This window comes from Dermacentor silvarum, chromosome 1 (assembly GCF_013339745.2).
Source record: "Dermacentor silvarum isolate Dsil-2018 chromosome 1, BIME_Dsil_1.4, whole genome shotgun sequence".
NCBI classification, from domain to species: Eukaryota; Metazoa; Arthropoda; class Arachnida; order Ixodida; family Ixodidae; genus Dermacentor; species Dermacentor silvarum.
In genome coordinates, this window is record NC_051154.1 from 311,478,730 (window position 1) to 311,490,315 (window position 11,586).

An 11,586-nucleotide genomic window follows, 5' to 3' on the forward strand; every position below is an offset into this window, starting at 1 on the left:
CAAGACCATAATTAGCTCGCGAAGTTCAGAGCGTCGTCTTATTTGAAGTCACCAGAAAATGTCTTCTTCATCGGTCTGTCACGATATCATAATCATCACCCAGCACCTCGAGTAGCATGCCAGGTGAATAGCCAGGGTAACATCTCGAGCATCTCATTAAAGCATGTTTCTCTCTCTCGCTCACCGTAAGCAAGCAAAAAATGCAATGGCTCATACCCCCGTAAGGCAGAGGCTACAAGCGTTCAGCAAAGTGAAGCAAACAGTGCACGCATTCATTGAAATAACCCATACAACACACAGGGCAGCATACGTTTCAATAAAAAACAAGCTCAAACAAAATGTCGCAGTTTCGCCCTAAAGGCGAAGCATCGATTGCAATAGCAAATTAGGAGAGAGCTATTCAGAGTAGGGATAGTAGTTTTATCGGCTGCATTAACTTGGACACATTCGCTTACTAACTGAATTAACAATCGTGGTGTCACACGCACAAGCACACATGAATACATCACACTGAATGACCGCAGACAACGACTGTCAAAACGCTGGCAGCAAGCGCAGCCGCCGCAGCGTGCGAAGGCTGGCGCGGTCTATCGCTGCAACGGAAACTGAGCGGCGAATGCACAGTGCATACAAAGGTCAGAGCTGTGTGGAGATAAGAGACGGTGCGGCCGACCGCCACCGCCGGGCGAAGTGCAGAGCCGTTGTGCAGAGAAGTTGTTGGCAGAGGAGAAGCTGCCCCCCCCCTTCCCTCCCGCGCTGCCTTCCCGCTTTCTTGCTTTCGCGTGGGAGATTGAGTGGCCAGTTTCCCTTGTGCCCGGTTGCAAGATAAGCATTTGGTGAAGCAGCACAGTGTCACCCTGCCTCCCTCCCTCCCTCCCTCCCATACCCCCACGGCCTTTTGCGCGACGGTCGCGTTTGCTTTCCGCCATGCGTTCGCTCTCCGTGATAGCGCGCGTCCCCCGCGCGCTTTCACTCAAGCATACGGTGCACGCCGACGATATTATTGCCCTTGGACTTTATGCGGAACCTCACGGCGACGGCGACGGCAGAAATCTGGTTGAAGTGTCCATCTAATTGCGCAATAAAAAAAGCATCCGAACCATCAGTAACGCATTATATACCTCCTCAACTGTTGTAGTGGTGGTTCTGCAACAGCTTCGCTTGACACCCAATTTCGCACGGCCAGGATGGCGAGTAAATTTTTATAATGAATTTCCTTCACGCCAAGGTTTTAGCAAGCTGCACCATGGATGCACTAAATATGTGCCGCTCTTCAATGAACATTTCGGAAACTTGGGTCACTGAGGGTGTGTCACTGGGTGTGCCGCAAGTGAGGCGTTGGCGCGCCACGCTTTTAGATTCGGATGCCACGCGCTGACTTCTCGCAGTGTCCCTAAATAGCGCAGCGCGTCCAGAAAGAAGCGCGAGAGAGGAGCCTGGTTGCCTAATTACTTGTTTCTCGGCGTTCTAGACGCCACGAGCCGGTCACGCCCGTTTCTCAATTCGGAGGCTATGCGCAGGGTTCGGGGCGGCACCACAAGATGGCGCCGAGAGTTCATAGTGAAGCCTGAGGAAGGAGTCCCGCTGCAGTACACATCTCTTAGATGGTAGCATTACGTTGTGCCGCTATATTGATTCAATGCTAAACGCATAACCGTCGACTGTCATCGTGCGATTAGTTCGGCCGATTTTTTTTGATACTCCATCGAAGAAACATTCCAATCTCTTCGGTTACCTTGGCCGATCCTTAAAGGGGGTACATTGTCGCAGTGCACCTGCGTATAGCGCTAGATACTACGGGAAATTGACTGGGGAATGTGGAGCCAACCCGAAGGCGGTGCAGTCTAACACATGTAGCGCCTCCAAGCACTAGCTGCCACGAGGGAATATCAGACAAAATGGAACGCTCTCGTTTCTTTAATTAACTTGTTGCTATGCGAGGTGACGCACACCAAACAGTGGTAGGGGCGGTTATTATTCGTACGTGTCCTTCCTGCGTTTGGTGTCTAAAGGACACTGACGCACACGCCCTTGATCTCCCGAGCACGTGCTCTCAGTGGCACAATGCAACGTGACGCAAGCGCTAGTCGTCTCAAAGAGCTATTTGGCGTTTACACGAGCATTGTATGCGTGTGAGTGTGGCCCAGGGAAATAATGGATCATCAGCGTATAAGGCATTTAGCAATAGATAATGACGACACAACACCATTTCCCCTTTTAATACTCATTGGCCTCAATCGTATACATGACCATTATCAAGAGTTCGACGAAAGTTCGTCTGGTCAGGCATGGAAATGAAGGGAATCACGGTCACTGACCAAGTATGGTGAATAGTCCGATGTTTGTGAACCACGTACGGGTTCCTTGTGCACGGAGTTGGACAGGAAATCGTCGTCACTTACGTAGCCAGCACTGTTACGTAACGAACGCACGTAAATGGCAGGCATAGTTGCTGATGTCTGGTTCATCGCAGCTGGCGTCGATTGAATGATTATCGATTCTAGCAGCCACCGGGATGACATGTTCTTTTCTTTGGAGACAACAGTGGCATTGTCCCAGTCGCTGGCATTGTTCCAGATCGAGCAAACTGTATACATGGCGCTGGCTTCTATTGTGATCAAAATGAAAGACTAGCCCATGTGTACTTTAGAAATCTAATTTATCGCTTTCTAGGTGCAATTAAAACCACCCATTCTCCTATGGCTGACAAAGATGCAACCTTTGGCAACCTTAAAAAGAAGTTTTTAATGGCAATCGTAGTCGCGTTGTGACCGCGGCGGCTTTAGGCACTTGCTTTCGATGTCTGTTACTGTCAACTTTTGTGAACACATTTTTTATGGCCATTTCGCTTTGTATCTTGCTGAAATGTGGGAATAAACATGAAAAAGGCACACAAGTGTCGCCTAATGGTTATAGCATCGGGCTGTTGCACTGGGCGAGGTTCGATCCCAGGATCGAACAAATTTTGTTTTTATTGAAGAGGACCGACACGATGCTAGACGGGAGCCTACCTACGTATCGTAAAGTGCCTGGAATGTAACATAGAATGTTTCGCATTAGAAAGTAATCAGGGCCGAATTCACAAAACCTCTTACGCTAAAATTGTTCGTCAGACTTAATTTCAGGCAATCCTGATGCAAGACATATTATTATCTAAGGCGGCCGGCCAATGGCAAAGAGCACGTATGAAAGAAAAGCTTTGTGAATCTGGCCCCAGAATGTGCCGCTAAGAGAGTAGAATCCATTTTGTTAACATCGCAGTCTGTTGCTTGTGTTGATCACATATTCTCAATGAAGGACCGTTTAGGTCGCTCTTTCCACCTGCTAGATACAATGGTTGTTCATGTCCAGGAGCCTAATTCACTTAGGTTTTCGTGCGTAAGTTCCCCTTGCCATTTGCTGGCCGCCTTCGCTAGTAATATGTCCAGTAGATGGACTGGCTGAAAGTTTCCCATACGAACAATTCTAGCGTAACTTGTTTCTGCGAATATGGGCCCAGATGTTGTGTGTGCGAGTGTCATGGCGGCTGGCATGAACACTATTTAACCTAATTGCCATAGTCACGGCATGTTATTGGAAATTACCTCAAAAGACTGCCCGAACTTTCCTATATGTCCCGCAATTGCGTCTTTTTCTTTTATTCAGTATTTCATAAAAAGAGGTACCATCACTACAATCTTAGCACGGTAACGTTTATGTTAACCTATAATTGCGAGTAACATAACATAAAGGTTACTCGGTGGCTAAAAAAATTTGATCTTTGTGTTTTCGTGAATTTCCGTCCCGGCTAGAGGTTACCTGTGCCGAAGCGTCTATTTTAAAGGTCACTGCAACGCCAAATGTCATGTAACCTTTAGGTTGTAACCTCTAAACGAGTTGGCATTCGTGGCTTAGGGGACCTACAGTATGGATTGGAAGTTTACTTATTATTGTGTCGTATTGCGATCCTGATGTGGCGTTTTTAGCCGGGACTAACCTATACGACATGTTGTGCGGCCGAGGGAATGAGGCAGGTTGGACTAAATTAATATTTTATTGACACCAGTGGAGATCTTTGGTTTCGCAAGGTAAAAAAGAAATTACAATCTTGCACGAGCGTACGCTCAAGAGAGACAGCAGCAATTCATTCATCACTGATCTCTACTGCATACGGGCCATTATAATCTAAAAGGAAGCCACTGAAACAGTGAACATACATCGAAGAATATTGTGGCAAACGATATTGTGGCTTGAATTATAACTACGGTTCAATATGATGGAAAGCCCCCCGCTAGCGCTGCAGGAATTTTAGGCTGTGGTATAAAACATAGAGTTGTGTACCCGCACAAAAACTAAAAGCGGATGCATTATGGTGATTGAATGTATATTTGCACCCAATATTTTTTTATTTCCTTGTGTATCAATGCTCCCTATATTCACGTTTGTTTTATATTCTCCTGAAACGCGACACCCACTAACAGCGGGCGCACACTGAAGGTCGCACGTGGGCGCACGCTAGAGTCTTGCAAAATCTCGACGACCGACAAAATCAAAGCGTAGAGCAGGTCGTATAACTAATCTGCAGGGCGAGAAAGATGCTTCGTAATCAGACTTACTTGTACACTGCAACTGAGGCCACCGCGCTTTCTTCTTGTTTTCTTTCTTTTTTGTATTTTTGACGAATTAGAAGGAGTGGTTCCTAAATTACAGCAAATGTTGGGTTCATTAGAGAACGCCAGACACGCACCAATTTTGCCCGCTCACTAACACGCGAGATAGACGCCGTTTCATTCACATGACAGCGGGTGACAGCCGCTCCAGTAAGGTCTCGTAGAGAGATGAACGGGCGCTCGCGGTGGGAGGCCACAATGGCGGCCGGCCAAATGAGCAGCGAGAAAACATACAACTACAAACGAACAGCAACATCCTGAAACATCAGAATATTAGCGTCTTGATATATATATCGTGATGGTGATACTTTGACGGAACTATAGTTTGATGATTATCTTTAGTTGCGCTAGATGCCGGGCGTAATCAAACGCGCTTCAGCTTCAGCCAAACATGAGCGCTGTCATATTTCCTTCGCACTGCGCAGCTCTCGCGATGCATGCCGGGAAGAGTATCGCCAGTGGTGTCGTTTTGAAACGGTCGTGTCGCGCTTTGTTTCGTCGCTTTAAGCACGTTTTTCCGCTCTCGAATTTGGTGGCGTGCGCTTACCAAGCGTGTTGTGTGTCTGAGTCACTCGTGACGGGTGGTACAGTTAATAAAAAGACTCCTAAAGGTGCGCGCGCGCCGCTGAAAAGAAGCCATGACGCCGGGCGTGGAGCAGGGACATGTTTGGCGTGCTGCGTGGCCGCTGCGACGAGACGCATTGCCGATGGCCAATGGTAAAACTTCGCTTACCTGAGATTCGTGAGCATCGTTTGTGTTGTGACTGCTGTAATGAATGCCGAAGACAGCAATAAATGTGACCTAGGCAAGCAATGCTTCCTGTTAACTATTTATTTGCTGGTGTGTGTCTGTCGTAAATTTCACCGTCAATTCATGGTCATGCTCGCACTGTTCGGTTTTATCTAAGTAAACTACTTGCTCGCGTCATAAACACTGTTGTTTTATTATTTTTTATCACTATCAGTCACAGTGTTGGTTATTCTTAAATCTCAAGTTTATGTTGCACTTTTGTGCAGACGCACAACATTGACCTCATGCACGGAACTGGTGTTTTGTGCTGATATTTAGTTTGTAATCACTTGATATTGCATTTTAACTGTTAAACTGTCACATTATTGCGGTGTGGTCTTTTGTAGTTGTACTGGAGGGGAGTACGAACTGACTTTAGAATTCATTTTTGTTTAGTTTTTTTTATCTTTAATTTTTATTGTTACCGACATTTCATAGACAGAAGAGTATATTCAGCTTAGTCGTGTTTAATTATTTGTTCTGTGGTAGTTTTACATCTGTTTCTGGTTTATTTATATCTCTTTCATTACATGGTAGTAGCTGTTGTTTGCAGGGTGACGCTAACAAGTAACTATGAGATTCTAAGATTACCTTTCTGTCGTTGTAGGCTCCACTATATACACAGCAAGGAGATCGGAGAATTAGCAACTGACATACTAACAGCAGAGAGAGATGATTGTGCTTGCAACAGGGATGAGATCGTCCTCCTCATGGAAGTCTAAAACTTATATGTATTTGTATTTTAACATATTGTACACGAACCTTCCACATTTATCTTTTTTTTGCCCCATTCCTCGTGATGCTGTAGAAATTTGTGACGCCAGGCAGCGCTGTACTCAGAGGTTTTTTCATTACTGCTTCATGGCCGTGACGAAGAAAACAGACCAAGGCAAAATGCATTTTTGCTTGTGAAGGGAAAGCTTTGAGTTACCTTGTTTTGTATATGAAAATAAAGTAATCATGACATTTTCACTGTGTCAGCTTGACTTCTCACAGCTGCTACTCAAATCATTTCCAGAATGTGGGTGCTGCCGTCTCATACCTCTGATTTTTTTCGATACAAGAGATGTTGCATGCTGAAATGCGTATTCATTCTGAAATGTGCCGCCTTTTCAGATATACTTTCCACTTGTGCAAAATATAATTATTAGAAATCTCACTATCATGGGATGACGACATGATACTTTTTGCAAAAAACTTTCAACATGGCCCGCAGCAAAGAAATATGTTGTGGGACGTACCTGTATACGATGCATTCACCTATACAAAAGCAACATACTGTGTATTTCATCAATTATTTTGTGTCTTGCACATTTAATCCAAAATTACCAAGTATGTACCAGCTTAATTCAAAAGGTACAACTGTCTTGATTCATCGTGCATTCTATACTAATTCCTGGAAGCTGCCTTGTGTAAATGACCTGCGCTGTAAAATAGCAAGGTGGCAAAGGTTTACACGTTGCTAACCAGTCTGTCCTTGAATATTAAAAAAAAATTTGAGACGAAATGTTGACTTCTGCGGAACAAGTTTTATAGTCATCGCAACAGAAATTCAGCAATAATCATTTGTACGAATTGCGCCAATAAACTCGAATAATCATCATTAGTACGAATATTACCAATGTTTGACTGATTAGCATGTAAATAAACAATCGTGGTTAACGGCAGAGCTGGTCAATCAGCACTCCATATCCGGTTGCTGGAAGCATTCTGCCACAGAATAGTCTCAAAAACACATACTGCGAACATGCCATAAAATGCCTTGCGGTTCCAGTTGAGATATTTACAGAATTTTGCAGCAAACATGCCATAAAATGCATTGCTGTTCTAGCTCAGATATTTACAGAATTTTGCTGCAGGTTGCGCAGAAAGAATAACTGAAACAGCAACGCACTTCATTGCATATTCAATTTGTCTAAATTGGTGCCAGGCACAATTATGCCAAATTCGTATTCTTTCAGTACTGGCTGCCTTCAATAGGCAATTACATGTCCCCAAAGAAATGAAAAAAGCTAATTAGTAAAATTTTGTCCCCATATGTATTGACTATCGTGCAAATGTTGTCTGTCGCCGCTATGAAGTTTTCAGAAAACAGCAATAAAATGTCATTTTGTCTTTAGTCCTGAATATTTTTTAGTTTTCGACAATGAGTCATGTCCAAGAAATTAGGGCATAATCCCTGCGACCATTTTTAGGAACCTTTTTTTTTGTAATATTTCGTATAGGCATCCAGTCTTGCACGTTGTCACCCGCGCGTCCTTCTGCGCACGCACATGAATTTTGCACATTGCTTTTTCGGCCACCCATTGAACTTCACTGCAGGGCACTAGCGTAACTCACAGAGCAGCGTTTGCAGAAAAATTGTATTTCAGAAGATCAGCCCAGGCTCAACAACTTTCCGTTAGCTACGTCGAAAGGATACCTTTTTCCGATAACATAAGCTTTTATGACACTTAGTCATAATTTCCCTGCTGAGTTATAGCAGTGCTTTAACCTTGACCAAAGCGCTAATATAACGCAGCAGAGAAGTTATGACTAAGTGCCTTAAATGCCTATATTTTCAGAAGCGAGTATCCTCCTGACGTTGGTAACCGAAAGTTGTAAAAATTCGGCCGATCATTTGAAGTAGAATTTTTATGAAGTTCTGCTAAGTGAGTTACGCTAGTGCATTGCGCTGAAGTTTGGTGGTTGACAGAAGAATGAATGTCCTAAATTCATGGACATGCGCAGAAGGACGCACGTGTGAAGCCTTGCAAGACTGTATGTCTACACGAAAGGTTACATACATAAAGGCTACGTGTACCTATACTAAAGGTTACTACATAGTAACCTTTAGTATAGGTACACGTAGTCTTTTATTTTATAGGTGCACAAAATTGTGAGAATATGCCCCTTTAATAAACGTTACTTAAGTAAAGGTTACAATTTTATGTCCAACTTATAGGTTACAAATTTGTGAGAGTATGCCCTTTATTAAAGGTTACTTAAATAAAGGTTACTGTGTAACTTTTATTTATAGGTGCACAAATTTGTGAGAATATACCCCTTTAGTAAACGTTACCGTGCTAAGAGTGTGTGCTTCATTGTGGGACTTCTTACGAAATCTTGGTATTTCATCTTCCATCGAATAACGAACACTCTATGTTCAATTGATTGATTCACGAGGTTTAAATATTGTCCCAAAGCAACGCTATATCTGCGGACTATAAGAAACACCGTAGTGAAGGACCCCGGATTGATTCTGTCCGCCTGGGGTTCTTTAAAGGGACACTCAAGAGAAACCGGAAGTTGAGCTTTAATGGTAAATTATCCTATCACAATCACACTCATACCATTCTTACGGCGAACAGATGTTTAATAAGCGAGAAAATAGCGAAAAACGGAAGGATAGGTGCTGACGCCCCTTCGAATTTCCCGCACTACACGCTCGTGACGTCGGAGATTACAAACGCAGGCCGGTCGCGATTGGTCGAGAGCGATTTATCGCTGTTAATAAAACGCAAAAGGAAATACACCTTAAACGTACATAAACAGCATTTGCCAACTTTTTAAACCGTTTCAAGCGAGGAAGTACAAGTTTAGCGCAAAATTAAATAAAAAAAATGACATGGCAATACATCCGGTAGTGATAGTTTCGTAGTTTCGTTTTTGGTCCATGCATCATCGCGCGCGCCTGTTCGGCTCTACAGTGTTTGGTTGCGTGTTGCGTGGCTCGAAAAACGTTGACTTCGCGGAAAACAGCCAGAGAATGCCTCGTGGGTGTAGTGTTGAGGGCTGTATAAATGGCCCAAGGCGCTTGCTCAGGGGCAGCGGCAGTGTTGACTCGATTGTGTCCTTTCATGTGGTGCCGTGCGGTGAGCCCCGGCTCCCCGGCGTTCGCAATGGCTCAGTGATCTGCCGATGATAAAACGGCAAAAGAGCCAGAGAAACCGATGGTGTGCTCTTTGCTTTTCTAGCCCTCGGATTATGTGTATAATCCTGCCCTCGGAAAGTATCTTGGTGTGCCCCAGAGGCCAGTCCTTTCTCGAGCAGCTGTTCCCTCAATGCGGCCTTCATTAAACCCCCTACCGGTGCCCCTGCAGCAGCAAACTGGCGGCTCGGTGAGTGCGGAATGTCATTAAATAAAGCCACTAAATAACCATACCGAGTACGTGCGTAACTTTCTACGCTTGTTCTGTCGGGAACATTGTCGCCTGGCGGACCGGACACACGCCTTCCGCCGGTGCGGCCTGCGGCTCACCGCCATCGCATGCGGAAACACCTACCGCTCGAGCACGGGGGATCATTTCGCGCTCTGTTTCACGGAATATCGCTGAAATGCAGTCCTGCTTCCCTGGCGAGCTCCTCGTTGCAAGGTTCAACGGCAGCAACGGTATCCATCGCGGCAAACGCAAACGCAGCGGCCATGCAGCCATGATGCAGCCAGCGCCTCGGCCGTTTACGCAAGCGGTGACGTATCATGGTGCATTCTGATTCGCTGAGAGCAATGAAATCTGTGACGACACTGCTTCAGCGCCAAATCTGGGGTGGGAGAAATTGAGGAAGAGATATTTGGCCTTCATTTACGAAATTCTCCGCGAAGAACTTATATTTTTGCACCCAACAAAAACTGCATGCATTCCTGAAGTTCCCTCTTTTATTCCAGCTGAACTTCCTGTTTCTCTTTAGTGTCCCCTTTACGTGTACCTAAATCCAAGTAACACCAGAGTTTGACACTCCGCACCCATAGAAATGCTGTGGCCACGACTGGGAATCAATCCTCAATATACTTTGCACTACTAGGCTTACCACTAGATTGTACTCACATGTAGCCGTGACAACGAACATGAGGAACAACCACGCTGCAACAAACAACGCGTGCATCGTGGCCTGCGCGCCGCACGTTTGCGAATCTTCGCCCCTTCGACAGTTACAGAGGGCTGCAAGTGTCCCGCAAGTGCACCGTTGCCCAGATGCTGCTCAAATGAAGCTACACTAGACTGACAGCTTCGTTCAGGCGGGTGCGCTACCCGACACCGGTCACTAGATAAAAAACACGCGTTGAAAAGTTTCCATTTCAGATATGTAAAGGGGATCCAATTTCGCAAAACTCCACGAGTGATAAACACTCAGGGAAATAGCTGCGATAGAGGCTCTACGGTTTCGAAGCGTACTCAACGTGTAGAAAGAAATGTTGGAGGCCTAACGCAAATGAAGTCGGTTCAAGTTCAAGCACCAGCATAAACAGTGAAACTGACGAGGATAAACTTGCATTACGTTACAGAAAGGGGACCTACGCAAGAAAAGCAGGCGGAACGGGTCACCGATGGCGTCAACCCTTCATGTGGTTGCACAGCCCTGAGCTTTCTGGGCGTATGGAAAATGAAAAAAAAATTTATAAAAAATGCCTAGACACGAAGGTTCGCGGGCTCCGATCTAAACAATGGGAAAGGAGAAATTGTTTTTTTTTCTTGGCAACCAGTGCACTGTATTTGATGACATTTTTTATCTTTAAAAGAAAACGTTAAGCGATAGAGACTGTACGAAGCGGATTTGAAATGATGCCGTAATTTCGTTTTTATAAAACGTGTTAAATTTGGCTGAAGCTCAAAACGAATCTATGTAGTTTAAAACTCTTTAACTGAGCAATGAAAACTGATATCACAATTTTGTACACTGCACCTAATATCACACCCAAAGTGAACAAAATTGATGCATTATACACAGCCCTGAAATATTTCACTAATCTGTGAGCAGGATGCTGGTAAAACCTGTGTTAACATTGTTGCAAATTAGCTCAATCTGCAAATTCAAATGTCAAAATTGTTCCGCTTTAGATGCGCTAACGGATATTGTTTAGAGAACTGCGGTAGCTGTGTTTGGTGTAGTAGTTACGGACGTGTAAACTTCGTACTTCTATTTTTTTTATCCAACTTACTGGTTTGCAATAGGTTTCGCGAAAATGTTCAAACCCAACAATTTAGCTTTCTCTCTCAAATGCAACAAATTTCATTGAAATCGTTCTATGGGTCGTCTCATAGAAGTATTTCTGTGTATTGCATACATTTTAATAGCCGGCATCGGAGTCGGCCTTGTGCTAAAACGTCCTCTTAGCGGAAGCGTTAGCCTGGGGCCAGCGGAAATGAAATTTGTTGTATTTGTGGTAGA

At 44.6% G+C, this 11,586-nt stretch overlaps 1 protein-coding gene across 3 annotated transcripts in view; it reads right to left on the reverse strand.

Moving 5' to 3' along the window:
• Positions 1-10,413, reverse strand: part of LOC119437297 (uncharacterized) — a 296,143-nt gene extending 285,730 nt beyond the window's left edge. For all 3 annotated transcript variants that reach the window (XM_049660417.1, XM_037704354.2, XM_049660416.1), the window contains exon 1: positions 10,245-10,413. In XM_049660417.1, coding sequence (XP_049516374.1) covers positions 10,245-10,302 — 58 coding nt within the window. In that variant the 5' untranslated portion in view covers positions 10,303-10,413. The remainder of the gene's footprint in view (positions 1-10,244) is intronic.
• Between the last annotated feature and the right edge of the window lie 1,173 nt (positions 10,414-11,586).